Source organism: Cololabis saira, chromosome 8 (assembly GCF_033807715.1).
Source record: "Cololabis saira isolate AMF1-May2022 chromosome 8, fColSai1.1, whole genome shotgun sequence".
Taxonomy (NCBI): domain Eukaryota; kingdom Metazoa; phylum Chordata; class Actinopteri; order Beloniformes; family Belonidae; genus Cololabis; species Cololabis saira.
The window spans coordinates 30,995,759-31,023,411 of NC_084594.1; the positions used below are offsets into that span (position 1 = coordinate 30,995,759).

Sequence of the window (27,653 nt, forward strand, 5' to 3'; positions counted from 1 at the left end):
TCTTGTGGACTGCTGAAGATTTTTCTCATGGAAGGAATAAAAATTGGTATCCTAAGGATAGACGAGTAATTTAAGAAAAGTGTGCGTAGAAAATGAATTAAAAAAACAGAACTATTTTTGTCCCTCAACATGAAAGAATATAGAATGAAAAACAAACACAGGGGAGATATGATGGTTATGTTTCTAAAAATGTAAAAGAGATTCATGACATGCATAAGATTTCGTTCTGCAACAAGTACACAAAATATTCAATGATTTATGCATGAAAGTTTATTATGATCTTTTATTAAAACTTAACATTGCAAATACTGAAGCTTATTAAATGATGCCGTGTGTCTCCTACAGTAGGTGCAAGGAGGGAAGCAGAACATGATATGGAAAGCAATATAAAATGAATACAGGATGTCATAATTATTTTCATATACAGTGATGTTTGCAGAGAGGAGATGCTTCTTCCGCTAGGATGTTGATGTGATGTTTGAGTGCTGTCAAAGATTATCCCATCACTTCCTATAATATTCATAATTATTCAATAACTAATATACAGTCATACGGTTTTGTTCGACCCATCCTTTGGCCAGAGTAAACTTTCAGATTGTCACATTATACAGTCGGTGAAAATAGCAGTATACACATGATGTTTGTATTTATTCGTTTGAACACAAAAAGTTTTTCCTTAGCTGCAAAATCAAAACAAAACAACAAAAGCGTGTAACATTTCTTCAGATTACGTTGTCATTTCTATTCCACAGCAGGCATCCCGGACGAGGCTCTTCTGTATTTGTTGACGTCTCCATCTTGAGACAGAGGAGCAAACTCCTGTGTAGGTCTGCTGGAGCTCTCCTCTGGATCCCCCTCTTCCTGAGCATCACTGTCCCATCGATGCTCAGGGAGGGCAACTGAACTACAGTGAAGATTCAGGGGAATTTCATGGTTTTCTTTTGCAAGACAACTTTTTATAAATTTGTATTTTATAAATATTACACTGAAATAGACTGAATAGAAATGACTCATTTCATTCAGTTGTATTTATTATCTGAATTATTTTTGGATTAACTGAACATTTCAATTTGCACATTTGTTTTATCCCCTTTTTCAGTTGCCTGTTCATAATGAAATCTGTTGGTAAGCACTGTTGCCTAATAACCAGAAGCTTCCCGCTTTGAATCACAGCTGCAGCCTTTCTTTGTGGAGTTTGCAAGTTATCTCTGTGTTTGGATGGGTTTTATCTGGGTGCTCCAAGTTCCTCCCAGTCCAAAAACATGCACACTAGTCTAATTGACCCTCAGAGGGAGCCTAAACATGTCCAATTTATCTATACATGGCGCTGACTCCCTACCGGTCCAGGGTGTACTGCCTAAAGACAGCTAGGATAAGGTCCAACAGACTGTAGAGACCATTAATAGGAAGAAGTCAGTATAGAACATAGATGGATGCATGAATAGTGCATAATGGCAAAATCTTAAAAAGCTAATAATCAACTGTGAGACGCAACATTACATTGTGTGTTTTAAAGTGTTGCATGCAGTTACTTGATTATGCTCAATGAGCACAAATGTCACATTTAAGTGTAGCGCTACAACAGGTAGCTTGTAAAAATCACCACTGAAACAATGTGAGTGATGTGAGGTGAATTTCAACAAGCATTCTAGGTAAGGTATTGAAGTGTTCATTTGCTCATGTTTACTGCATATTTCAAAGAAATGAATGAATTATTCTGAACTTCAGAGAAGGTTCTATTTTCCAATAATGACATTTCTGTAGCCCTTTACGTGACACAACTTGTTACTGTCAAAGTCAACAATCAGCTTTCTCAACCCAGAATGGGTGGGAGTGAAGTAGATTTTAACTTTGGCATCTTCTCCGGGTCCCACTGTGCAGCCCAACCTGCAACGTAAATATTTAAGTATTACTACAGTGAAAGCAGCATATTGACTGTATCACTGTCCTCCCATTGCATAAACACTTGGGAGCTGAATTACTTCTGACTGAAAACAGCTTATATACATGACTATTTATGGAAAATATGTATTTTAAGCAGCTCAGCAGAAGAGTGATGCTAAATGACAGTGCCAACCATGAAAATGATCATCAAGACAAATTATACCTGAGTCACATCGTCAGAAACCAAGTACTATCATGACTCAACTAGCACAAAGTACTTTACCCTCTAAACAAGGTAAAAAAATCTATTTTTCTCTTGCAGAGACACATTTTAAGGACTCCGAGTCCTCACAAACTTCTTGCTGGACAACAAGTAACTCATACAACCTCTCAGAGATGACACGTCCCCCAGTCAGGTTGGCCCCCTCGATGCTGAAGCAGCAGCTCTCCAGCGGCTCTGGCAGAGGGTTCTGGAGGGAGATCTCTGCAGCCAGCTTACGATTCTCCTTTGGTTCTCCCAGGATCTGCAAGGTAAGTAAAGTCTGGTATCATGCCCATCCCAGTTTTGCTGTGGCATACGCAATATTAAATCAAGACTAAAGCCCAATCCCAATTCAACTTCACTCGCCCTTCTTTTCTTCCCTAACCCCTAAAAAAGAAGGGGGAGATTTTAGGGCACTTGAAATCTAGGGCACTTGGCCCAGGTGCCTGTCCTAATTCTCCCCTACCCCTCGTTTTCATCCCTACCCTGATCAGGAAGCAGAGAGCCAAAAGCTGTTTTAATTTCAGCTGTAGCGCTGTTAATATGGCACTTTATTAAGTTTTAATATTTTTTCAGGCATAAAGGTAACCTTTAAGATCCGCAACTGGGGCTCAGTTTATCCAAATAACGCCCGTTAAGAAATTTGACCCGATGTTTTCGGAGATGAGAAGAGCGCCGCCCCCGGGGAGCAGCCTCAGCTCACAGCCCGAGAAGAGACGTGTCCGCCGGGTCAGGCTGCTCCGTCGTCCCGGGAGAGAAACCTGCAGCTCTGTTGAGAATTACGCTGGCTGAAATAAATAATTTTGGAAGATGTTGGTTTAATAGATGAAATCTAACAGTTGTAGCTACGCCTGTAAAGAAATTTGCTCCGAAATTTCGAGATTTCTGTCTGCCGGCTCCGGAGCTTGGGTCCGCGTTAAATCGACGCAGAGCCTACAGTGTAGGGTACGGCGTACGGCGCGCGTCGCCGTCGAACCATAAATCCCTTTATTCTGGCGTGATCTTCGGCAACTTTATCTGAAAGTGTGTAAATTACCCAGATAACAGCTGGATTACTTTGTGGTTTCTGAAAACTATTATATCAGAAACATCCAAAACAAATCTGACGAGTCACAGGATTATTTCTCTCTATTTCTCTGAGACGAGTCTGCCTGTTTGCCTTCGGTCGGCGAGTCAAATCGACGCAGAGCCTACGGCGTAGCTTACGTAGCCTACGACGTAACCTAAGCCTTTACTCCGGCGCGATTCTTTGCGAACAACGGACAAAAAAGGGATTATGTAGATTCACTGAGTGAATATTATGAAAGTAAAATATAGGTTTGTCGCTAGAAATGTAATCAAAACGCATTTTTATGCAGAAACTAACTCAAAATATTGATTTTATTCACAAAAAAAATAAGAAATGTCCGCCATGTTTTTTTTTTTGGATTTAGTCCGCAAATGACGACGAAAAGCATTCTGGGAAATTTTCATACCCCCTCGCTCTTGAAGTCAGCATCTGAAAACCCTCGATTTGAAGGGGCTATTCTCAGCCCCTCCCCCTCGATATGCCCCTTCCCCGTAGGTGAAAAGAGGAATTGGGACACCACTACCTTCACGGGAACGTGCAAAATTTAGGGGGAGTGAAGAAAACGAGGGCGAGGGGGTCAATTGGGACGCAGCCTAAATGTCTTCCACACTACCAATTTCTTCCGGAAAGGATGCGAAGTATTGATTCATCTGACCAAAACACATTTCTAAAGTAAGATAGTCAAGTCCAGGTGTCACAACATGTTTTTAGACTGATGCTTGTATGGTACTGTTTTAGGGGCAGCTTGCTGCAGTAGATCAGGACATGTAATATTTTCCAATCTTTAATCTTGTGATGTTCTACTTTTTTTCTTCTTTTTTGTTCCTGTCTAGATCATTGTATTTTAAATTAGATACTAGACTGCTTAAGTATTTATGTTGGTATTCCTGGTACTTTTAACATCTGTAATGAGGAATTGTGCCAACATCAGAGTTGTTTACATGAGGGAACAGCTCAATATGCCTTACAAAGCCCAAGTAATGCTTGAAGTAAGACTGGACTTAAAGGGATGAGATGAAAATGTTACAGATGTGAAGCAGGAGCTAAACAGACAGCAAGGATAGGCAAGATTAAGACATTATTATACTTATTTGTTAATGAAAATGTGAGATCCCTGGGAAATATGAAAGGACAAGATCAGAGTATAGTGACGATGAAAAGCCTTCACTGTTTTGGTATTGCCAGTGAGGCGTTCTGGAGCTCTCACAGTTTTTGATTTGCTGAAATCAATCATTGTCTAAGAAATATGTCTTGATTTTCCTCTGGTAAGCTCATCCTTTTGTCAAAAAAGTGGTTTATGTGACTGTTTCCAAGTACTGATGCTCAAATAAATCCCACGCAGCATGTGTAAAGCTGTCCTACAGCTGACAAAGAGCTGTCAAGGGCCAATGTTCTGGTGGTTTGGGTCAGACCCAGATACAGAGGAGGCCCTGCTCGGTCAGTATGTGTCCTATTTAAATGCACATAATCAAGTGTATCACTCCCCCTTGTGGTATATTCCACACGTCAGGAAAAAGAAAAGTGCTTGTGTTAGTATCTGGTTAAATATTTATACAATATTTAATGGTGTCAGCTCTCAGCAAAGCGCCAGGTGGATATTTGACTGACAGGCATGTAAACCAATGTATTTGATTCTGTTGATTTTAACTGGTTTTGCAAGTACTGTAAATTCAGCTCTGTCTTTGTTTTGCATCAAAGGTAAAGGGTTGTATGCCTTTCTAACTGCACGTCCCACCACCTTCAGTTTACTCTTTCTACACTGACTCCATCAATCTGGTCCGGCACATATACTGTCCCCTGCTGCACAATCCTTGTTATTTTGATATGGTCATATGTGTCTCATCATCATTTTCTCTCATTTTTCATCTCATTTTTTGCTATCCCCTTACAGATGCATTTTCTTTTTGATTTCTCCTTGATTTATTTATTTACTTGGTATTAGTCTTGAATTGACTGTACATCGGATTTTGATTGATGATTTGTTTTACTTATTCATTGGTTGATTTATTTATTTTATTTTAAATTTTTTTATGAAAAACAATGCAATATTGATACTGGGATGATGTAAATCCTGTATGACTGACTTTATTTCTTAAAAAGTTTAATAACAAAAAAAAAACAGGCCCCGGCCCCCTGGGCCTTTATGGGGATCTCTGGGGTTTTCCATTAAACATCTTTCTCTTCTCTTCAGTCAACTTCTTCAGATCCACTGAAACAGGGCCATTCCAGGTCAATGCAATAGCCTTTTCTTTTATTATCTTTGAGTCAAATATTACTGTAATAATGGCACTTTCCTTTGGGATTAACAAAGTATTATTTCATTAACCCTATAATGCTGGATGTTTCACATTTCACACATGTTTTATACAAGAAAAACCCCACAATAAATCAAAACGTACATCAAATTACCCAATGTATTCATAATGATACAAAAAATATTATTTAGAAACTGTTAGACAAAATTGTGAGTGTTTACTATTTTAATATACAATAAACCCTTTAAATAATATAAATGATTAGTTTCTGTGTATTATTTTATTTGTCATTCATTAAAGGGTTAATAACTTTGTGCTGAAGTAGCAGAAATATACAAATCCCTTTCAATATTTCAATGATGATATTATCTTTAAACATTTAAATGAGTCTCTAATGTATTTGATATGTTGTGTATGTTGACGATACAATATATTTGCTAATGAAAAGTTCAGCCTTTACTGCTTTTTGTACAAATCCATGGTAAAATGTCATCACCTGTGTGAAATAATGTAATCTTTTTAACCTGTTTTCAAACCCTAAACTGGGTGTCACTCAACCTTTGTTGGGATGTGTAAGAAATGCAGGCGTGGATATAATTAAGCTGAACATGAAAGGTATTGGGTCTACATTGTCCTCGGTAGAAGTACACAGTATCACACAGAAGTACTCACTCTGACTTTGATTTCTGGATTGTCCAGGACAATATTCCTCACTGCCAGGAATGACTCTCCAGTAGAGTAGTCCATCAGCAGAGTTGCCAGGCGGATTAAGTTGTCCTCAGTGAGCAGGCCACCGTACTTTGAGTAGTTCAGCTTTAGTGGGACTCGTCTCTCTAGAAGAGTACGAAATATAATGTAAATGAATTGTGGTGAATCACATTTGGGCATCACACTCATGTAAGTACCAGGTATGATGTAACTTACCTCCACCTGGTGCGAGCTCCACATTGAGCAGGTCTTTAAAGCCACAGTTGGCACCCATAACCCCATTGTAGGACATAGCACAGGATCCGAACAGCAGGCGACATTTCTTGTCAGTGTTCGTGTTGTTCGTGACGACGGCAAAAACGTCAAAGTCACAACCCTTCTTCATGTCTGATGTCACTTTGATAGCGATGTGAAGCCCTCCACCCTGCTGCTGCTCCTGGACCAGCTTGTTTTGATGGTCGGCCTTTTTGAAAGCCTCTCGCTCTTCATCAGATCCTGGGAATATGGCAGCAGAAACAGGATACATTTAATAATAATAATAGAAAAAGTTTGCGTGTGTTCTTCTCCACAAATTTTCCACAGAATTGAGCTCAGGATTGTTGAATGCCAGTTCAATACCTTCAAGCCATTGTCTTCAATCTACTTTGCTACTATGTGTGGTAGGAGGGGGTAGATAGGGGTCATTGTTTGAAGGGAAGATCCACCCACAACTAAGTTTTATATTTTTGGCTGATGCCCAGATGTTGCTTCAGTGCATCCACATATTTCCCTCTCTACGTGACACCATCTATGAAGTGCACCAGCCCCTCCGCGCTATCAGCGCTACAATATGCAAGCTCCCTCCTTTACCCTCCAAAAGAGCCAACAGTTTAATATTAGTCTCATCATTCTACAAGACACGTCTTGAAAAATGAAGATCTTTGTTTCCATGAGCAGCTGCAAACCGTCATCTGTTTTTCTATGGCAGTTTAAAGCAGTGGCATTCTCCTCACTGTGTATACTTCCTTATCGGTGCAGAACGTGTTGTCAACCACCATGATGATAAGTTTTGTTTAAATTATTCTTGTTTATTTGTTATTTTTTTGGTGAGGCCTTTATATTTTAAGATGTGCCTTAGAATACATGTACATGTGTGCCTCAAACTGGCTCAAACTATGGCCATTAGCCTCTCAGAATACCAAAACATCATGTTAATATGGAGGGCCCTGGGAGACATGAGGAGATAATTTACGTTTGATCTGATCACATTATGATGTATTTATATATATAATACACAACCTTCAGGGTACTTGTACAGATGAGTGATGTCCTCTCTGTTGTCACTCCCCACGCTTTTGGTGCTGATTTTCTGGCCCACAAATGTAGTGGTAGTTACTTTGGATGTACTGCCGTCCTTTTTCTTCATGAACGTGATGACATCAGCATTGACCTCAGCAAAGACGAAGGACGCGTCATATTTGGACATGAGCTCGCCCTCCTTGATGGCCCTGACAGGGATGGGGCCGCAGCAGTACACGCCTGAGGAAAGGGGGGAAATGTTAGAACAACAACTGACTGAGCTTCAACTGAAATTGAAAAATTGAAACTTTTATTTGTTGCCTTCGCTTTTTTCCTGAGGTGTGGGATCACTGGCCTGCCAGCCGTTGAACTCAGGCTTAAGGTCAGGCCTGGTCATCCAACTCTCCACCCAGCAATGATAATTCCTGCAAATGTTGAACACAGCTGTTGAACAATCCCACAACAGCAGTGTGTCAGCAATGTCCCTATTGCACCACAGCTGCAGTACATTTGCTGAATTCTCACAAGTAAAGGCACAGATCCATATCTAGTCAGTAAATCTCTATTGTTTGTATGGAAATGTCAATAATTACTAATCCAGAAGATGGTCATCGGAAGGTTTCTAAGCACGTGCTACTTTTACAAGATAATTTTTCTATTTATTTATGAAAATACATCATAATGTGCTCTCACCAGATCATTTCTTTGGATCGGATGAGTTCCCCCTTTTCATTGATATAGCGCTCAATAACCAGGTTGTTGTTGGTGTCGTGTGCAGACAGGAAGTTGGTCACAACACGGCAGGGTATACCCAGGGCTCTGGAAACTGGGAGTATACAACAGAGGGGGAAAAAATGCATACCATTTCCACGTGTATACAGTACGTGTCAAAAGAAGACAAAAGAAGTGTGCTGTAAACCGCTAGACCGCAGAGCTCAGCTCTGCACTATCTTACCGGAGCACGCCACTGCTGCAAACACCCAGCACTGTCCATAACGAACGGGCTGACAAGCTTGCGTGTCCCAGTTGCGTAGGATCTCCACGCTGCCGCGCCAAAACATGGGGCTCACGCCTCCTTCAAAGCCATCTGACCATTTTCCCAGTAACACCCCTTTGTCGTCATTGCAATTTATCTGCCGTGCAAAGGAAAAATAGACAAAACAAATTGTATCAAATGAATCCCTTTTACGTTTATACTTAGGGTAAAACATGTTTTACTCAAATAAACAGAGCAGAACGAGGAGCACAAAGTACCATAGCACTCAGCAAACGGGACACATAGATGGGATTTCTTCTCCCTGAACAGTCTTTGCCGGGATTACGCAAATATTTAGGATTCGTGTCCAGAATCCGCAGGCAGATATCCAGGATTCCACCTTCAAACTGAACAGTGAAGGAAAACATGTGACTGAGGATTAGTTGTTTGGGATAAAAGTCAAACAAGACACAATATCATGTCAAAAATATCAGAAAGCCTCTCTGCTAATGAATCATTGTCATTAATGCTGCGCATAGTATGATTGGATACAAAAGATAACATTTCAATATTACTGCATTTATATAACCCTTCACAATCTGATAAGTGGATAGTTTCTTCTTATCAGAACAAATGAGATTCCAGCTCTTTCAGCACTCTGACTGAAATCTGGCTGGTCTGATTGATTGTGGTTATGATGAAGTGAGGCTGACAGTGCCACTGTTGGTGTTGGTACCTGGCCAAAGTTCCAGGGAGTAGCTATAGGATGTTTGTAGCTTCCTTGAAAGACGAGTCCATCCTGAGAAAGGACATACTCCGCCAATTTCTGCTCACTGTCCATATATACTGCATCTCCTGTTACCAAGAGACAATACAAATAATGTCCAAGACAAGTCCTAACTGGAACAAGATTGATGCTGGGCTGGTCCTCGTCATCGTTCCAGAAAAATGACTGGACCGAATCCCAGCAGCTCTCCTGTGGGATTTGTTCACCGCTGCTCCTGAGAAGCTGTTATGCTCAACCCACACCGGTGTGAAACATGATCATCAAAGCATTCAGCTGCAGAAGATGCACTGCTCGGCTGACAGCTTCACACAGATGGTCTGCACACTCACCTGAGCACCAGGGGTTGAAGAGCAGAATGAACTCGATCCTCGCTGACCGGCCAAGGGTCAGGGTGTAGCGACCTATAGGTGCGTTGGGGGAAGAGCACACAGAGAGGGCCACCATGTCCCCGGGAGGGCTGGTGACAGCAGCACTCCAGCGGGAAGTGTCAATACTGGGGGACAGACCGAAGGAGGCCCTGGTGCCATACTGCTCAGACGGTTGAGGACCTGCACAAAACAATAAATATTACAAAAAACGGTCTGCAAAAACAGAGCAGTCTGGAAAATGGAAACACTTTGTTTACTCAACCCTTGCTGATATTATTTAAAACATCTCTGGAATCTCTTCTCATGCATGGGGAGCATAACTTTGTAATTGCAGCTGCTCACTTCAATTACTTGTGCTCCCTACAGCCCAAAGCCCGCACTCCTTAACATCTTCCATCCAGTGCAGCCAAAATAAGCAAGCTGTTTGATCTCTTGTCCAAAATGAAGGGTCTCATATCAATCCATCAAAATATGCTTCACTCTCAACCCTTGATAGGGTTATCTGTGATTACACACATGCTTTCCTTTTGGCAAGCAGTATTTCCTGTTGAAAGTGTTGCTTTTCATGGGGTGCAACAGTTGTGCTATCTCACTCTTCATAAGGGGTTTATCCAGCTCCAACAGGAGGAGGCAGACGGTGTTAAGTGTTTAAACCGCTTCCAAAACTTCCAACAATAACGGAAAGTAGGTTTAAAGTTGCAGCAGAACTGCAGGCGATAAAAAATGGAAATAACAGCATATCTTATTACAAAGGCCTTTTGAGGTAATAGCAGTTTCAATAATGGCAAAACAAGATTTCTTCCCTTTCCTTCCTCATCAGCCGCAAGGCACAAGGTTTTCCCATTATCATACACATAGATGCAGCGCCACGGTGCAAAGAAAAGGTTATCTGGAGGAAAAATATTTTGACAGTTCTTTTGGATACAAGAAGTACTGGCAATAGCGGCAGCACCTGTTTCTGCAGCGCAGTCCAGAGAGCTGGTTCCCGGCTGGAAGCTTCCACTGCGGAGATAAAGGCTGATTGTAAACGGCTGGCCTCTCCGCACAATGAGCCGATCTACGCCATTGAGATCGGTGCGATGGTCCGTGTTGTTAAACTCGCACTCCAGGTTCCAGCGATCGATGTCCAGAACTTTGGAGAAGGAACAGGAGAGAAAACCCAAAACATAACTCAATACCATTACTCTGTTTATGCCATCATACAGTTCTGAGTGCGGCTTTTAGTCTGTAGAAATAGGGGAAAAAATAATAATCTGTCAACTTTTCTGTCATTATGAATGCCATTATTGACACACATACTTTGAACTCTAACTGTTAATTGCAGGATGCTCATTTATTTATTCCCATTATGGTGTAATTATTTCAAGGCAAGGCAAGGCAAGTTTATTTATATAGCACAATTCAACACTAGGTAATTCAAAGTGCTTTACATCAACATCAATTTCAGATAGCAGAACTGTTGATTTTTTCGATCTAACAAAGGATTAACTGCAAGATTCCTTCTTTTCACACTCCGACTCCCCGTCTTCATGGCCTGTTACAAGAAATGGAGTCACTGTCACGCCCATTCATTTCCTGTTTAAAGGAAAAAACTAGGGTCAACTTATGTAACACTTCCACTGCTCTGAAGCAAGTCAGAAGGTCATCCACTCCCCATATATCATCAATATGCGTTAAAAGAAGTCCTGGAAGCAGGCAAGGCTGGGCCAGACTCAAGAGAACAAAAGACAGGGCTGGAAAGACTTCCTGCTGTTTTACACGACTCCAGGGGGAATCACCGGTTCACTGATCTTGGCCTTGGTCTTAATGGAACACATGCTAGTGCAGGTTCGTGTTTAAATACTGTAACTGGATGATGTAAAAGTCTTCCTGTTAAGTCTTTTGTCAAAGCATTTAACTTTTTGGCAAAAAAAAGAAAGAAAAAAGAGCAAAGTATAGTGGAGTGCAGATATTTTTTAACAGCTGCACAGTTTACTGTAAATCCAAAGGAATTATTAAAACCTTTTAAAGTACGGGGAAGAATGACTTAATCAATACCATATGTAAGTCTGTCACCCAAAGACGTAAACAGACTTAAAAAGTCAAAAGTAAGTAACCACCATCCTTTTGTAGTGATACGTGAACATTGTTAGGTATAAGTTATTTTTCAAAGATGACAAAATGAGAGCAAGAAAAGAAAACACAAAAGGAAGCTGTAAAACATTGCGTTTCTTAATCAAAACAGCTGTGATACGGCAGATGTGGTGCATGTGGTATGAAGTCAGACTTAATTACGCTCCTAATTTGCAGCAAAATTGAGTTACACAGTCCCGAGCGGAGTCCTGAGCCGGACTTCTCTACAGACTGTATATGATTCTGCTTCACTCCCACTCCACCATGCATGACCCCACACCACAGAGGTTTCTCTGCAGCAACACTGAGGCCAGTCTGATCCTTAAAAGGAAGTCTAAACAAAACCCAACTGGTGTGGCAGCTGGTCCGGTAAATGCGGTCCTCTGGGAAATACAAACACGCAAACACTAGAGTAGAGGAACCTTTCACTCCTCTGGGTGACACCCGTTTTGACTTCAGGTCTCCATCACAGCTCAGGCTTATACTTTAAGACGAACAGATGGAAAACAAGCGTCGCTGGTGACGGCGTAAAGCTGTCCAACAACATTCTGGGTTATATTTGTACAACTTCATGTGACTTGTAAAATCCCCGAATGTAAATATACTGTCTGGGAAAAAAAAAAGAAGTTCCCTGTTGAGTTGAAATACACTAACGTGCATTCACCAACATTGTGCTCAACAACACCCCTCAGATGTTTTTCATATGCCACACCACTGGCTCCATCGCCTGATGAATAACAGCTTTTAACCCCTCTGGGGAATTTAGGACAACATGGAGAAATCTTGAGTGTCTTCAGGGAGGTATAGAGCAAACTACTGCAGGGGTTGTGTGTGCTTTAAGGTATAGCAGCAATCAGTGAAATCTCTAGCTGCTATTTTTAAGTGTCCCAGGGAAACAACCACATGCTCAAACATGGGGGTCAAACACTTTTCAGGGTCTTGAAATCTCAGGATGAAGAGAATTCATTTCAGCATTGTGTTGCTGGAGTGTGATGGATAGTGCTGATGCAATGTAGAAAGCATGCTGCAGCCTGCTCAGCGCCTGCAAAACACCGCTACATGGAAGTTGAATCGAAATGCACGAATATTTACAACTAATAACATCTGCTCCGTGAGGAACAGGAACAAAAGCCTTGAGGTAAAATGCGTGCACACTGTTTTCGATTAAGCCATTTACTAACAGTTCGTGCAGTTTTATACTGATTAAAGGAGTGGATTAACACAGTTAGATTACCACTCCATCATAAATCTAAAAACATAAAAAAAATAAATCAGTCTAACTTACCTTGTGCCATCTTGCGGTGCTTTTTTTTTTGTTTAAGTGCAGATCTGTGTTGGATGAAGTTGCTGCTCAGGGCTGAAGTCCGTGTCCGAACTGGCGCTCCCTCGGTCTTTACTTGTAGTCCTCCTAATGCCAGTCCCGCTGAGGGTGGGTGTGTTACGACCCACCTAAAACACTGGGGATGCGAAAACCCCCACGCACGTATACACTCACATCCCACATGACTCACATCACCGTCCAATTCACTGTAATCGCTATTGCAAAAAAGACGCTCTGCTTTTCCTACGAACTCTGAGGTAATTATTCAGCACATGCCTTGACAGTATGTTGCTGTGTTTTAATGCCAAGAAAAAACTGTTACTTGGGGTGTGCCAAACAGGCGAAATAAATACATCTGAATAATCCCCGTGTCTGTTAGTTTACCCAAAGCAGTTTTATTTGTCTTCACCACAGCGCCCATCCTGACCTCCAACAACACTGTCGGGTGATGCGTTAGTGAGGATGAATGGGACCAGTGAAGCAGCCTACACTTGACGCCAGTCTGTGGAGCCTTATTTTTAGCAAATAGCTACAGTACAACATTTACTACTGAAAACCAACAACTTGTCAGTATTACCAGTTTGGAAAACGATGAAGGCGTTTCAAAGAAAGCATTTGTGTTAATACACAAGTGGTCTTATGGGCTTGCTGAGTTCCAACAACCAGCACCTGCTGTTTTTTTAATATTTGCATTATATTTTTCAGTAATGAGAAATTAAAGGGGACCTATTATGGCATCTAATATCTATTTAAACAGCCTTTGGAAGTCTTAAAAACAAGCTTTTGATTGTTTTTGCTAAATAAATGAGAAATTCAGCCTCTAAGCCATGTCTTTATCTTCCCATTCTCTAACCTCATTATCTATGCAGGATTCTGAGTGGGCGGGGCTATGATAATGAGGCACTGTGCTGATTGGCTGCCTGAATGACGCGATACACCGCTACGAAAAAATGGCAGAAGCTCCGGCCGGCGGAGTTAGTTGTGGCCGTGGTTTCACGCATCGGAGGCCAACCTATGTAAATTGCACCCGTCGTTACGTAACGAAAGGGAGCAGAATCTGAACGGCTCGTAGAAGCCACATCACACTGGATGGCTCATCCGGGCAGCTGTACAGATACTGCAGAATTTGGTTGCTTTCCTCCTTCTCTGAGTTGGCAGGCTGAGGGGAGACCACTTTATATATGTTTAAAGGAGCCGTCTGTAAGAAATGGCCAAAACTGGTACTGCAGTCACTTTCAAAATATTGTTGAGCGGCGTGTACCCTCCCCCTCCTCCCCCCGACCAGAGGTTGCCAGGTAGGCTGCAGAATGCAGCAGGAACGTAGGCTGCCATGGCTGCGATAATTAGAGCCGAGCTGGCAACCCGGATGCCGAAACAATACTGACTTGGTGATTGGGAGATAGGTGGAGGGTGGAGCTTCAGAAACAATACTGACTTGGTGATTGGGAGATAGGTGGAGGGTGGAGCTTCAGAAACAATACTGACTTGGTGATTGGGAGATAGGTGGAGGGTGGAGCTTCAGAAACAATACTGACTTGGTGATTGGGAGATAGGTGGAGGGTGGAGCTTCAGGCCAAAACAAAAAATGACAACATAAACATCAGTTGAGGGCTGCAACTCCTCTTTTTAAACTGGAATATCCTGGGTTGAGTGCTGTTGTCAGTGACATAAGTATTTGAAATGAACATGATTTTTAAATGTCTGTTGACATATCGGGGTCATTTTATGATTAGTTTTATTATTGCTCTTACATACAGCTCCTTTAAGCAAGATAAAACGTGTTTTTCATAATAGGTCCCCTTTAAATGAATAAGTCTACGTTTTATAAGGTTAAATTAATTCTCTAAAAGCGTCTGCTAAATGACAGTATTAGTATTAGTATTTGTATTAGTATAAGATTAACTACTTGATTTTCCTTTCGGTTTTTATAATGTATTTTTGAATATAATACAAGCATTTCTTAGACTACTAAGCCACCCCATAAAATAGTTTTATACAAAAATAGGTAAATGAATAAAATAGCAAATATCCAAAAATAAATAAATACAATTATTCAATTATTTGCGTGATTCAAAAAATATTATTTAGAAACTGTTAAAGAAGAAATTTGGTATGTTTTTAATTTTCAATATGTAATAAACACTACTAATAAATGATAAATATATTTTTTGTGTATTATTTCATATGTCAGACATTAAAGGGTCAGATGACATCAACTTTATGTGACCCTCTTAACTGAAAAATGTAAACCCGACAGTGAACTTCAGAATACATCATAAAGAATATTTCAATGCTATCAGAACTTGATGTAAAGTACTTAAAGAGTGTGGTTCTGTCATGTGAGGCGGACGGCCTGCGGCTGTTCTCTTTGGGCCTGCCAGTGTCTTCTCTCCAAAGAGTATCAAACAAGTTCAAAAAGGCCAAACCAGATCCAGTGATGGTAACATGGTGTTTCAGCTCCAAAAAGACAGTAACATCTGTAATCTGGTCTGACTTGCAGATGTTCTACATGCAATAAAAGTGGTTATACAGCTGTGTAAGGAGTAGTCTAGAGATTAGAGAACGAGACCGAGCAAAAGAGGAAATTTAGGCCTCAGATAGCTATAGAACAGGATTTCTTAAGCAGAGACAAACTGTACATTAGTGGTTATTATTTTGCTGCTGTTTTGTTTTGGTTTTCTTCACCGTTATTATTGGCACAAAAAAAGTTGAGCTCATAAAACCATGGGTCGTTTTCTGGCTCTTTTACTTTCATTCAACTGAAAACACATCTGCATTATATATTGCTCTCTAAATTGTATTTGAGCTTTGTTTTACATTTGTATTAACAATGCATTAGTCAATATTAACCACACATACACTGAGGACATGTCTATCTGTTAAAACAGCAGTTTTTTTTGTTTATTGTAAAAACTATGGAAATGGAAATACACATTTATAAAAAAAAAACATCAAATAACTTCATGTCTTCTGTTTCAATAAGAAACAATGCAGCTCTCAAAAGGATCAATATTCATACAAGTATCATAGTTTATACAAGTTTTTTATTAAGAGAAGATAATTAGTACTTTGAATGTATTTTATTTTCAAAAGAACACATATGCTGCAATTAAGTGACGTTAAGCATTTAACTTTGTACAAAGGACAATATTGAAGTATAACAAAGACATTATTATATTGCTTATTATTATTTAATGTGACATTGTGGCTACAACTGACCCAAAGAATGTTTTGTTTGAGCAATAAAACTAAACATTACAGTGCACAGCAGTAAATAAAATATCATTTCTGCATTTCAGAATCACATTGATCCATGGTTATGTTTGTGATACAGAGGAATTATAAACAAATATCTTGTCTATTAAGTGGTGACGGGTTAGGGATTGCAGAAACAGCACATGGTGCCATCTGCAGCGCTGATGCAGTCCGGCCTCCGCTTCTCATGGGCTTCACGCAGGTCTGAAGACAAAATCCTTCATGTTAACAACTTAATATGGAACAAGACATTTTCATGCACACATAAAATATATACACTTTAATAATCAATTTGAGTTCTGACCTCGTCAAATAAAGATGGGTTATGTGGAAATGTAATATTTTACCTTATATGCGATAAGGATCAAACTTCAGTGGACTTTCCAACAGCAGCACTCTGAACCTGAGAGATTCAACATTTTCATTTTTATTAATTGCATTCATTTATAGACATAAAAAAGAACGGTATCAGGACTAAAAAATAGAAATAGATATAATGACAAGTCTTAAATTTAAGGAAATACAATATAAAAAAAATGACAGTGTAATTTTCTTATTATTATGAGTTGCTTGCAATTAAATCCTTGCCGCAAATACTGCTTATTAAACACACAATTAATTTAGTCATCGACAAATGAAATCTATAAAATGAGTCATTTAGGCAGTTTGTTGATCTGGAGCATTCAGGAGTGTGAACACCTAAATGACATCAACAATGATTTTAGGAAAACAACTATCGATACCCTTCAATCTGGGAAGTGTCACAATCCATCATCCTGCATACAGAATACTATTGCTATCCTTTTGGCATGCTAGGTCACAGAGGAGACCTTTGGCCATTATCGCAAATAATACACTCAGCATATCAGCAGCTATGCACGGTGGTGGAGGGGTGATAATTGGGACTTTTTACAGACGTTTTACAGCCAGAAATGTATAGGCATGTAAGTGAACTGTGACCTTTTCTTTATATCAAATCAATCCAGAATGACCTTTGAGAAAATCTGTCTGGAAAGTAAAACTCAGTGGAAATTTACACAGCAAGACAAACATTCCAAGCAAGAGTGCCCCTAAATAAAGATAAGATAAGAGGTTTTATTGTCATTGTCCATCAGTACAACAGAATTTTCCACGGCAATTAGCAGCTACGCAAATAAGAATAAGAATACAAATAGCTGAAAATACTCTTTACACAAAGACTGGGGATTCTCACTGTACAGAAGCGACTTTCTTTGAAACTGGGAATGCCATTCAGAAGTAAGAAAAAACTTCCCTGCTGATGAAGATACTGCAGCTTTACGAGCTGATGAATTGAGTGACGTACTTGGCTTCTCATCAATTTCTTCAGACTTTTGCTTTCATTATCTCTTGCAACATAGCAGGAATTGGAACAGGAATTGGAATGTGTGTCTTACTGTGTAAATTTCCACTGAGTTTGACTTTCCAGACAGATTTTCTCAAAGGTCATTCTGGATTGATTTGATATAAAGAAAAGGTCACAACACATAATCACAACATTATTATTATTATTATTATAAAAACATTGATTTTAAAATAGGAATGACTCAGTAGATGATTCGCTTACGAATTTAGCCTTTCTGGTGTTTTTGTCTCAATAAACAAATATATTAAGTTTTTTACTACACCTTGCCGCTTGCCAGAACCCCGTCCTGGCACTGTGGCCTGTGCCTGGGTTTGGGTGCAACTGGCGGTTTGATTTTCCCTGCAGATCCTGCCAGAGCATTTGCTGTTTGGGTCTCTGGTGAGACTTCAGTTAGAGGAGAAGCGACTGGATCCTTCACAGTGATTATGGAAGGGCAGACTGACGAACTGTCCTCCACCTCTCCTCCCACAGCAGACCGGAAGCTGTGACTCGAACTACTGAAGCCGCTTACGCTGTCCCCTGAAGACTCCGAGCTATCCACTGCAAAAGTAAAAGAAAGAAAAAAAACATTGTTATGCACACAAACGATGTATACGATAACCATTTCAGTGACACCTTTAGAGTGGGGCGCTGCTTTTTACGCCATGCGAGGCTCATGTGTCTTTTTTGTGAAAAGTTTGTCTTCAATGTCTGGCTTTTCTTGTTTTTTTTAGTTTGTCAAAACCCACATTTCTAAGCAATTTAGAAATAAACAGTTTCTCAAACCAGACTCGTTAGTGTTTGCCTGAACCAACCTGTCTCTGGCAGATGTAGTCGTGGATGTAGAACAGTGAGCCATAGTTTCCCATCTTGAACCAAAGCTATGGTGTTAAGCATCATTGATTGTAAAGAAAGCCCTTCCAGATGTGTGTTAACTGGAGGCTGATGCTGAGTTGTAGTTTAAATGCAGTTATGACTAAACAAATGCTGGACTGGAAACTCGTCTGCATACTTTACAGCGAGACATATACTACCGTACTTGGCACTACTTGGTGCTGATAGTGATGGTGATTAATGCTTTCTGTTTATTTCTCCTGTTTTAGAGGGACAGTTAATAATAAAATGCACTCCAACATAAATAAAACTTTGCTAAGCAGGAAATAGCTGCTTTTGCAGATGTTTACACTTTCTGTCCAGTTGAATCATGTTGTATGCTTTTAAACATCAAACAAATTTATTTTACTCACACAGTAAGTTCTGACTCCCGCTCTCCTGGTCCAGATCGTCTTCCTCCAGAGCTCCAGGGGGTGATACGTATCCTCCAAGGCCCCCTGAAACAACCTTTCGTTTGGGCCCACAAACGTACCCTACAGGGGACAGAGAACCTCGTCCCGAGGAAGAGGAGGACGATGAGCTGCTGCCTGAACCTAGAGAGTTTGGCCGCTTCCCTTGAAGCTCACCCTGCACCCCACATGGTCTCACAGAAGACAGCACCTTGTTTTCTGGAGGAACCGACAGAAGAAAGAAAAAAGGTTTGAGGAATTATAAAGAGCTGCAATGAAAAATCATAGACTATGTGAGTATGTATGTACCTCTTCCCATCAGCGCATAGTCGATGGCTCTGTCATTGATAGCTGCGTCACTGGGCTGGATGTCGATGAAAGGTTTGTTACCGATTCCCAAGAACACTCTCTCCTGCATACGCACCTCTGAAGAAATGAAAAAAAAAAAAACAGATTTAAAAATCACTTTTTCTTTACCTTTAAATCAACTTCTTTAGTTCTTTTATTCAGTTTTATCGTGTCAACATCCCCACACATAGAAATAAAGATGAATTCATAAGAATAAGTCAACATTTTTCCACCAGTTGAACTGTCAAAAACTGAGAGAGTCTTGACAGTTTTTGTCAAAAATATTCACGTGAACAACATCAGTGCTTTTATAAAGGTAATATGAACTCCGACATAAAATTGCGCTGGAAGACTTTTATAGCTGGTCTGCCTCCAGTCACAGTGGACCTGCTTTGTGTTCGCATGTGCACGGCTGCTGTACCTCTGTTGTGGATGGCCTGCTCCCACAGGATCCGCTCCAGGTCCTTGGTCCACGCCTCCTTGGCCGTGCGGCCAGCAGCTTGAAGTGTGTATGTATCCTGGCTTTTCCTCTTTCTAAACCAGATCTCAAAACACAAGCCACTGTCCCCGCTGTTTTGGGTCATGCCTATGTCAGACGTCTAAACACACAGAAAGATCATGTGATCACTTGCGGTTGTAGATTCACATACAGTGAGCGATTCCGATGACCTAGTCAAGACAAAGGTGAGAATCAAGACTTCTATAGTTGGACTTGTGAAGTTAAACCGTAGGAAGTGAGTAACAGAGGCTACAGAGATGCTGGATTTGGTAAGAAACATATTTTCTGATTTGTGGTAAATTAGAGAGTAGAGAAGATTAGAGATTAGAGATAAGGTTTTACAAGTACTGATGTCCTGTTGACATTCAAATTGCTTGGTGGCTCTGTTGCATAAGCATTGCTTTAAATTTAATTATTAAAGATATAATAAAATAGATGTTTTATTATATTTATAGGCCTGAATGGCACTACAGGATCTAAAAATGTAAAAAATATGCTTAGGTGGACTTGTTTTATGGTAGGTCGTAAGGGGTTAAGAGATAAATACAATGTTGTTATAAAAGTCAAGTAAAGTAAAGCTAATGCTAAGCATCTGAATAGTATGGTAGATGTTTTTTTCTTACTACTTTTCATTTTTTAATACATTTATATTACGACTTCAACTTTTTACGTTTCAAAACATGGAAGTTTCTTCAGCTTCACTTAACTTCATACAAAGATGTTGTGAAATCTTTCCTCAAATTGAAAAGCAGAACAGAAACTTATTTCTATAGAATTTCAATGTGAATATATTCACACTTTCCAGTTTGCGTACCTTGAAGGACTGTTTGTAGATGTATGTGTCATTCCCTACATCGGTCTTTCTGGTCTTACTGAAGAGAATGAGTTCTTGAAAGAGGAAGATGTGACGGAAGCATTTTTTCTTCCTATAGGTCACCAAAAACTCATCCTGGCGTATCAGCTGCCCCTGCTCCTTCAAATTAACCTGGAATTAAAAAAAAAAAGAGAGAGAACATTAACTCAGGCAGTGAATGCGTGGTACAGAGCTGTACTAACAGCATCCAACACTGAGCTCTGGTTATGTTTAACAAGGGCCGTGACGATTCATGACCGTCCAACAGAATTCTTCTGAATCCAGCTGTATTCCCTCTTTACCGGTAATAGAGCACCAGACAAACAACTCTCTAAACAGCACCTCCTCTCACATTCCATGGGAATTATCTGGTTTGTGGTTCTGATTATCTATTATTCCCTCTCATCCTATACTTATCTACACTGACCCTGCAAAGCCAACAGACAAAGAACATTTCTGTTAATATTGGTACATTTTATTCAGTGAGTAACATAACTGCCATGCCTATACCTGCCTATACCTGCTTCCTTCCTGTCAGCGATATTGCAGTTACAAGTGACTGATTCTACAGTTGGTTCAAATATCAAGCCTTTGTTTATTTTACAGAAGAGAGCAGTAAGGATCATACATAAAAAGGAGGCAAGAGAACACACCAATGGACTTTTTATCAATGCAGGATTAATTAAATTTAAAGATATTATTGAGTTACAGACTTTATTGGTTATGTTCGAGGCAAAAAACAAAATATTGCCTGAAAATATACAACGTTTTTTTGTGTTTAGTTCAGAAGATAAGAACCATAGGAGGAAATTAGATTTTAAACATCCGTTTGCACGCACTACTTTAAAACAAATGTGTATTTCAGTATGTGGTGTAAAATTATGGAACTCCTTAACAACTGATTTAAAGGATTGTAAAAATATTCACCAGTTCAAGAAATTGTATAAAGACCACACAATTAGACAATATGAATTTAACGGGTAAAATATATTTTGTTGTTTTTATATTGTTGGCGAGTTAGTGTGTATGTTTTCTTATTTTTTTGTTTTGTTTTTTCATTATTTCTTTTTTTTTGGTATTATATAAGTAGTGATTGTTGAACAGACGGACAGACCATCTTCATATGAATTGTTTTATTTTTTTTGAGAAAGGGGCTTGGTATATAAGGCTGTCTTCTTCTTGCCCCTTTTCCATCATGGAATGGAACATACGTGAACTATTTCCATGATATGGAATAAATAAAAATGAAATGAAATGAAATATTTAGTATACTGTGTTTGGGGTACAATATCTTCAGCATATAAGAAAGGAACCCTTTTTTACTGGTGATGTTTCGTGGCATTTTAATGGCCCAAAGCCAAAACAGCCATTGAGGTCCTGCTTACATCACAGTGTTGGATGGCGTCCATGGCCAGCAGGTTGTTACCATGGCGAAGCTGAAACTGGACGACCTCCAAGGCTGCCCTGATCTCAGCAATCTCTCTGCTTTGTCCCTGTCCGCACTCGCTCATCATGTCCTGCAGGAGCAAGCTGTACTTGCTAATGCGCTGCACGGGCTTCAGCAGGTATGACCACAAGTCCATTTTGTCCCCGAGCTTCAGCTGCTTCTGCTGGAAAAACAAGGAACATAAACCGAGCTGTGTTAAGAGCAAGTGCAAGCATCTGTCCACGTGGACAGGAGGTTGATGCTGTGTTGTGTTGGGGCCACGTTGGCAGGAAGTGACTCAACTGAATGCCATGGGACAGTGTTTCAGTCCATCACCTCAGTATGATGGTCTGAACTGAAACATCTCAACACTCACTGGGTTTATTACTGAGGGTTTTGCATGGATGTGCACTATTCAGAGTTGTAATAACATTTATAATTCAAAACCTTACATGTACAAGCAACTTGTCATCAGTTCATCATCGCCTCCAGAAGATGCAAGCACGGCCGGGTACTCCATATTCTGTTTTAATTTGACAATTCCGAACGTAATTCAAATATTTGTTTTGCTTTTTTTTTTCTTACCTTGAAGAAAACCTGTCCATGGTTGATGAGAAGACTGTCAGATTGTGGTTTATTCTTGCTGTAAAGAGCATACAGAGCAAAACTCTCCCTCTAAAACAAGAGAAATACATAAATAGCATTAATCACCATCACTATCAGCGCCAAGTAGAATTTATATGTCTCGCTCTAAAGTATGCAGGCAAGTTTGCAGTCCAGCATTTGTTCAGTTATATTGGCATTTAAACTATTTAAAAAAAACACACAACTCAGCATCAGCTTCCAGCTAACGCACATCTGGAAGGGCTTTCTTTGCAATTGATGACACTTAATTCCTGATTTTTTTGGTTCAAAACAGGAAACTATAGATCACTGCTCTACAGCCAGGATTAAATCTGCCAAAACCAAGTGGCTTCAGGCAAAGATGATGGTTTGAGAAACTGTTGACTTCTGAATTGCTTAGAAATTTGAATTTTGACAAATTAGAAAAAAAATAAAAATAAAAGCCAGACATTGGAGACAAATTTTCACAAAAGACAGGTGAAACCTTACGTGACGTAAAAAGGTGAAACCTTACGTGACGTAAAAAGCAGCGCCCCACTCTGAAGGGTTCGCTGACGCAGCTCTCCAACTCATCCATGAAATGGTGACAGTGGAAATCGTGAAGCTTTTCTAAGTTGCCGAAGATGCTCCCCCTCTGGCCCCTGAGGTCCTGGGGGACGTCGGCCCTCTCCAGCTCGGGGAAGTAGTGCTCTCGGACGTAACCCAGCGCTTTGACGTATTCCCTCTCTGTTGACAGTAATTCCTCCAAGATCTTCTGTACCTTCCTGCTCCACGAGTAGGAAATGAAAAAAAAAAAAAATGTAAAGGCACTGATTTTAATAAATGTTATAACTGGAGTCTGCTGAGCTTAGAATCCTGATCTGTTTTGCATTTTTCATCTGAAATGGATACCGATTTCTCCATAAAAAATGCTTTTTACAACTACGTCATTGTACAGAATGCATTTTGAAACATGTAACAGCACGGAGCTGAGCGGGAGGGTATAAAGTTTTCCAGAAATGCAATGATTGAGGGGAAGCCAGATTTCTTTAGAGATCAGTTACTAAATGCTGGTCTAAAGCATAATCATAATACTAGACAGGTAAGCTTAGGTTATTTGACACTTCCAAAACCAACTTCTGATATACTTAAAAGATCTGTTATTTATAGAGCCACCCAACAATGGAACACATTGCCTGCAAATATGAAAAGTATCAAAAGCAAATATTTATTCAAAAGATCTATTAAACAAAAATTTATGAGTGAGACCACACAGTTAGAATAATCAATGTTTTTGTACATGATGCTTGACAAATGTTTCTCTATTTTTATATTATTGCCATTTTGAATGTACTTAGATTTAGACTGACAAGTGTCAGTTTATTTTGTATGTTGTATTGTATGTTTATGTGATGTTTTATGTGGACCCCAGGAAGATTAGCAACCACGACAGTGGAAGCTAATGGGGATCCGAATAAAGAATAAAGAATCTGATGAACAGGCACTACTTACAAATCACTACTGCCGTTGCTTTCTGTTGCGGTGATTAATGTCTGTTGGGTCTTTGAATCTTCAGGATTCTGGGCAGAGAGTGCACGTCCATCACATTCACCTTTATTACAGCCTCTGTCTGGTTGGCTGCTTGTGTTTTGTTGACACGTGCGCTCGTTCTGGGGAACGAGGAGATTTTGCAAGGGCTGCAGATTTTGACCCAATGACCAACTGTGGTGGTGTTTGTGACTTATATTCAAAGCTGAGGCGCATGCGCTGCTCTTCACACACGAGTTGTCGCTCAGGGACCGACCCAGAGATTGGTGCGGTGGAAAGTCCTTGGCTTCTGTTGTGGAACTTGCATTCCTCAGATCTGCCTCGCTGCAGTGTTCTCTTGGCCTCCATTTGTTTTCTGGGTTGTGGTCACAAATTTGTGCAGAAAGAGGAGTCCTTGTTGGATTTTTGACAAATTTTTCAGGAGATTCCATCTCTTTTAAACCTTGGCTATTGCCTCCTTTAAAGTTGTCCTTAAAGCTTGCACCTTTGCTGCTTTCTCCTGTGATTTCTGCAGGACTGACCGACTCTGTAAGGGAGACAGGCTGCTGGGTTAGAGCGCTCACAGCTTCCCCCAGCTCATTCCTCTTCCCCTCCCTCTCCATTTCTCCATGTTCCCCAGGAGGGTTTGCAGCTGCGGTCTGCTGGATCTGGCTCTTATCTACGCCTTTCTTCTTCTTCTTCTTCTGCATCTCTTCAAGACACTGCCTGACTTCTTGGCTTTGGACCCAGGCTGCATTCCACACTTTCATGATCCCAGGGCCCGCTGATCCCACAGCGCAGGCTTCAGCTCTCAGCGCCTCAAAGTGGTGGGTGGAGAATTCACCACCTAATCTCTCTTTATACATCTGGAGTGTGCTTAGGGTGTGAGCTGACCAAGACCCTTCCTCTACCTGCTCGGAAAACTGACTACATTCTTTAGCCAGGGCAGCAACCTACAGAGTGAAAGACATTTTAGATTGCAAGGTTGATTCAAATTACTCTGAAAAAAGGGGGGCCATAGATGAAAATACAAATGAGCCACGGCAAAACACGGACCTGGTCACAGAAGCTGCACACGTGCACCAGCGTTTCCAGCTCCTTCTGCCTCTGTTCTGCACGTAGCATGAAGTCCTGTACGCTGGATTTGAAAGTGCTAACAAGTTTACCCAAAGCATCCGTCCCAGGACGAGAGTTACGGGTGCTGATAATCCCCTCTGCTGCTGCTGTGAGGGTCAAGCCGTGCTGTTGTTTCTCCTGTCACAAATGATATAGCGTGTCAGGTGGAGTACATTTACTTCCCTGTTTATCCTGAAACTTGTGAACTAATGTGAACATAAACAAAACAAATGTTGGCATCTATGGAGAAATACAGACGAGTGAATACTGTATATGTAAACTTATTATTGGGCTAAATACATTTAAAAAAAACATTTATTCCCCTTTTTAATACCTTAGATTTCAGGAAAAAGAGATTAAAGTCCTGCAAGGCCGTTTCAGTGTGCTGTAGTGTATCATCTGTTGTGCGAGAGTCCGTCAGTCTTTGCTCACCCTCCGTGCTGAACCACATACCGGCCTGCAATACATTAAGTGATGGTTACGCAACGCTGCCTGATTCTGTAGCTGGACAAGGAAAGGTCGAGACTTTATTCATGCTATTTTTGAGAAACATGATGCAGACAAAAGAAAACCAACATTTGTGCCCTCGGAATCACATCAAGGACTAAAAGCAGTTAAGATGTTTCTCTGTAGGCTATACACTTTCTTAAATGTGTGATCAGACACAAGAAACTAGTGGTACCGTGACGATTTCCGCTTCTGTTTCTCTGATCCTGAGGAGGAACTCCAGGTGCTGCAGTGACTCATTGGATTTCATCACTAGTGTATGTAGCTTCTCCTCCACTTGGTTGTACAGACTTGTCGCTGCCTCCAAAGCATCTCTGTTACAGGAACGAGAGACACACATTTGTAAAGCTGCAAATGTGCCTTCTTTAATTAGAAAAATTGAACCTTCATATGACATTTTAAATGTAGCGATTACAATGAATATGTCATTTACGTTACAGTATACATAATCCATTTGTCTTGTTCCGTTCTGATACCTTCTGTACAGTATATGATGGACGTTTACTATTATATGTATTACATTTTCCCCACAAACATATGGTTTTATCCTCAGCTAACTTTAAATATTTTACTGAAAAATGGATTACATGTATTTTCTTTTCATCAGTGGGATAAAGCAGAGTTAATTTATCTTGTACTGTGATGGATAGGAAGACTTTGGTATATAGTAAATGTGGTGAGCAGTTTTTAATTGTTTCGGTGGATCAAAGCAAAGCACACTAACCAGCGACTGCAAGTAAAAGAAATAATGTTCCGTCATATTATATTCGGTAGTTATGTGCTGATGTAATGTACAATACTGCAGACTTTGTGTAATCACACAACTCACTGAGACGGCGTAATTATTGTCAATATTATCTTTGACTGTTCAGCTGGGCGCGATGCAGCCACAGGAAAGCTACAGATTCAGCTTGCATCAGGCTCGAAACCCCCTTCCCTCCCAGCCAGTTTCTGGTAATGGGTGACTGTTTAGGGAATTTCTTTTCAAAAGAACTTGTGACTAAAGCCGCCTACTTAAAGTACAGTTTAAGTGAGTAAACGTGGAAGTATTTAACACAAATGTCTTTAAAAGGTGCTACCAAGACAAGAGAAGATCAGTGTAGATCCCACACCAGACATGAGATCTGACTCTAGTATTCTTATTGATACCTGTAGTCCTCTGACTGCTGAAACCTGAATTCCTCTTTCTTCATCCTGGCCAGTAAGGTTCCTCCTTCCCTTTGCAGAGTAACCAGTCTTGCATCTTCCAGTACCTCTTTCATGGACACCTTCTGCTCCTGAATGCTTCGCTGCACTTCCTGCAGTAGCCACACGGCAAGCAGTCACACCTGTGCTAAAATGAGCTTATATCAAAGTACATAGCATTGCAGGATGAATGCACGTTACCTGGGCACTGTCCGTTGGTTTCCTTACGTCCATATTCTCGATGGCCTTTTGCAACAAACTGTTGGACCCTTGCAACTCGTGCTTGAAAGATACTAGTTTCTAAAATAGAAGACAGAAATGTGACATTAAAGGTATTGTGACATGAAAAACACATTTTTCTTGATTTTTTGTGTTTTGTTGGGTGTCTTGACATCAATTACACCCAAAAAACAACAAACTTTTAACATTCAGTGTATTGTGTGCTTTCTGGGATTTTCCGCATAACTATGCAAAAACGGCGCATCTGGTTTGGTGGCGGATCGTTACGTAACGACCCGCTAAATCACCGCCCCCTCCACCCAGCTCCCTGCCTCCTCTCCTCTCCAGCGCACCATAAAGGCTGATTTATGGTTCCGCGTTACACCGGCGCAGAGCCTACGGCATAGGGTTACGCGGCGACGCGCACCGTACGCTGAACCCTTCGGCGT

At 40.5% G+C, this 27,653-nt stretch overlaps 2 protein-coding genes across 4 annotated transcripts in view; both read right to left on the reverse strand.

The window, feature by feature from the left end:
* Window positions 1-254: 254 nt before the first annotated feature.
* tgm2b (transglutaminase 2b) lies at window positions 255-13,127 on the reverse strand. The gene is made up of 13 exons (XM_061727736.1): window positions 12,985-13,127; window positions 10,540-10,719; window positions 9,549-9,767; window positions 9,169-9,287; window positions 8,711-8,839; window positions 8,412-8,589; window positions 8,150-8,282; window positions 7,778-7,881; window positions 7,457-7,696; window positions 6,395-6,673; window positions 6,143-6,303; window positions 2,272-2,408; window positions 255-1,887 (listed from the first exon to the last, which is right to left on the reverse strand). The coding sequence occupies exons 1-13, from the start codon at window positions 12,992-12,994 to the stop codon at window positions 1,737-1,739; spliced, it is 2,040 nt and encodes a 679-aa protein (XP_061583720.1). The 5' UTR covers window positions 12,995-13,127; the 3' UTR covers window positions 255-1,736.
* A 2,775-nt stretch (window positions 13,128-15,902) lies between these two features.
* Window positions 15,903-27,653, reverse strand: part of LOC133448836 (uncharacterized protein KIAA1755-like) — a 30,781-nt gene continuing 19,030 nt past the window's right edge. The window contains exons 9-24 of one of the 3 annotated variants that reach the window (XM_061727739.1): window positions 27,187-27,285; window positions 26,950-27,098; window positions 25,976-26,114; window positions 25,628-25,750; window positions 25,234-25,431; window positions 24,163-25,130; window positions 23,186-23,435; window positions 22,633-22,722; window positions 22,007-22,228; window positions 20,583-20,753; window positions 19,691-19,868; window positions 19,231-19,347; window positions 18,886-19,140; window positions 17,922-18,199; window positions 16,623-16,678; window positions 15,903-16,479 (exon numbers count right to left, since the gene is read on the reverse strand). In XM_061727739.1, the coding sequence (XP_061583723.1) occupies window positions 16,640-16,678; window positions 17,922-18,199; window positions 18,886-19,140; window positions 19,231-19,347; window positions 19,691-19,868; window positions 20,583-20,753; window positions 22,007-22,228; window positions 22,633-22,722; window positions 23,186-23,435; window positions 24,163-25,130; window positions 25,234-25,431; window positions 25,628-25,750; window positions 25,976-26,114; window positions 26,950-27,098; window positions 27,187-27,285 (3,276 nt within the window). In that variant the 3' untranslated portion in view covers window positions 15,903-16,479; window positions 16,623-16,639. Of the gene's footprint in view, window positions 16,480-16,622; window positions 16,679-17,921; window positions 18,200-18,885; window positions 19,141-19,230; window positions 19,348-19,690; window positions 19,869-20,582; window positions 20,754-22,006; window positions 22,232-22,632; window positions 22,723-23,185; window positions 23,436-24,162; window positions 25,131-25,233; window positions 25,432-25,627; window positions 25,751-25,975; window positions 26,115-26,949; window positions 27,099-27,186; window positions 27,286-27,653 lie in introns of all 3 variants that reach the window. The other 2 variants (XM_061727737.1, XM_061727740.1) reach the window with 2 other exon arrangements.

Bases quoted from the DNA above. Each gene is read 5' to 3' on its own strand.
- tgm2b (XM_061727736.1), bottom strand. The intron at 6,304-6,394 runs GTAAGTTACATC...GTACTCTTCTAG, and splicing joins GGAGCTCGCACCAGGTGGAG to AGAGACGAGTCCCACTAAAG. The intron at 2,409-6,142 runs GTGAGTACTTCT...CTTACCTTGCAG, and splicing joins ATCCAGAAATCAAAGTCAGA to ATCCTGGGAGAACCAAAGGA.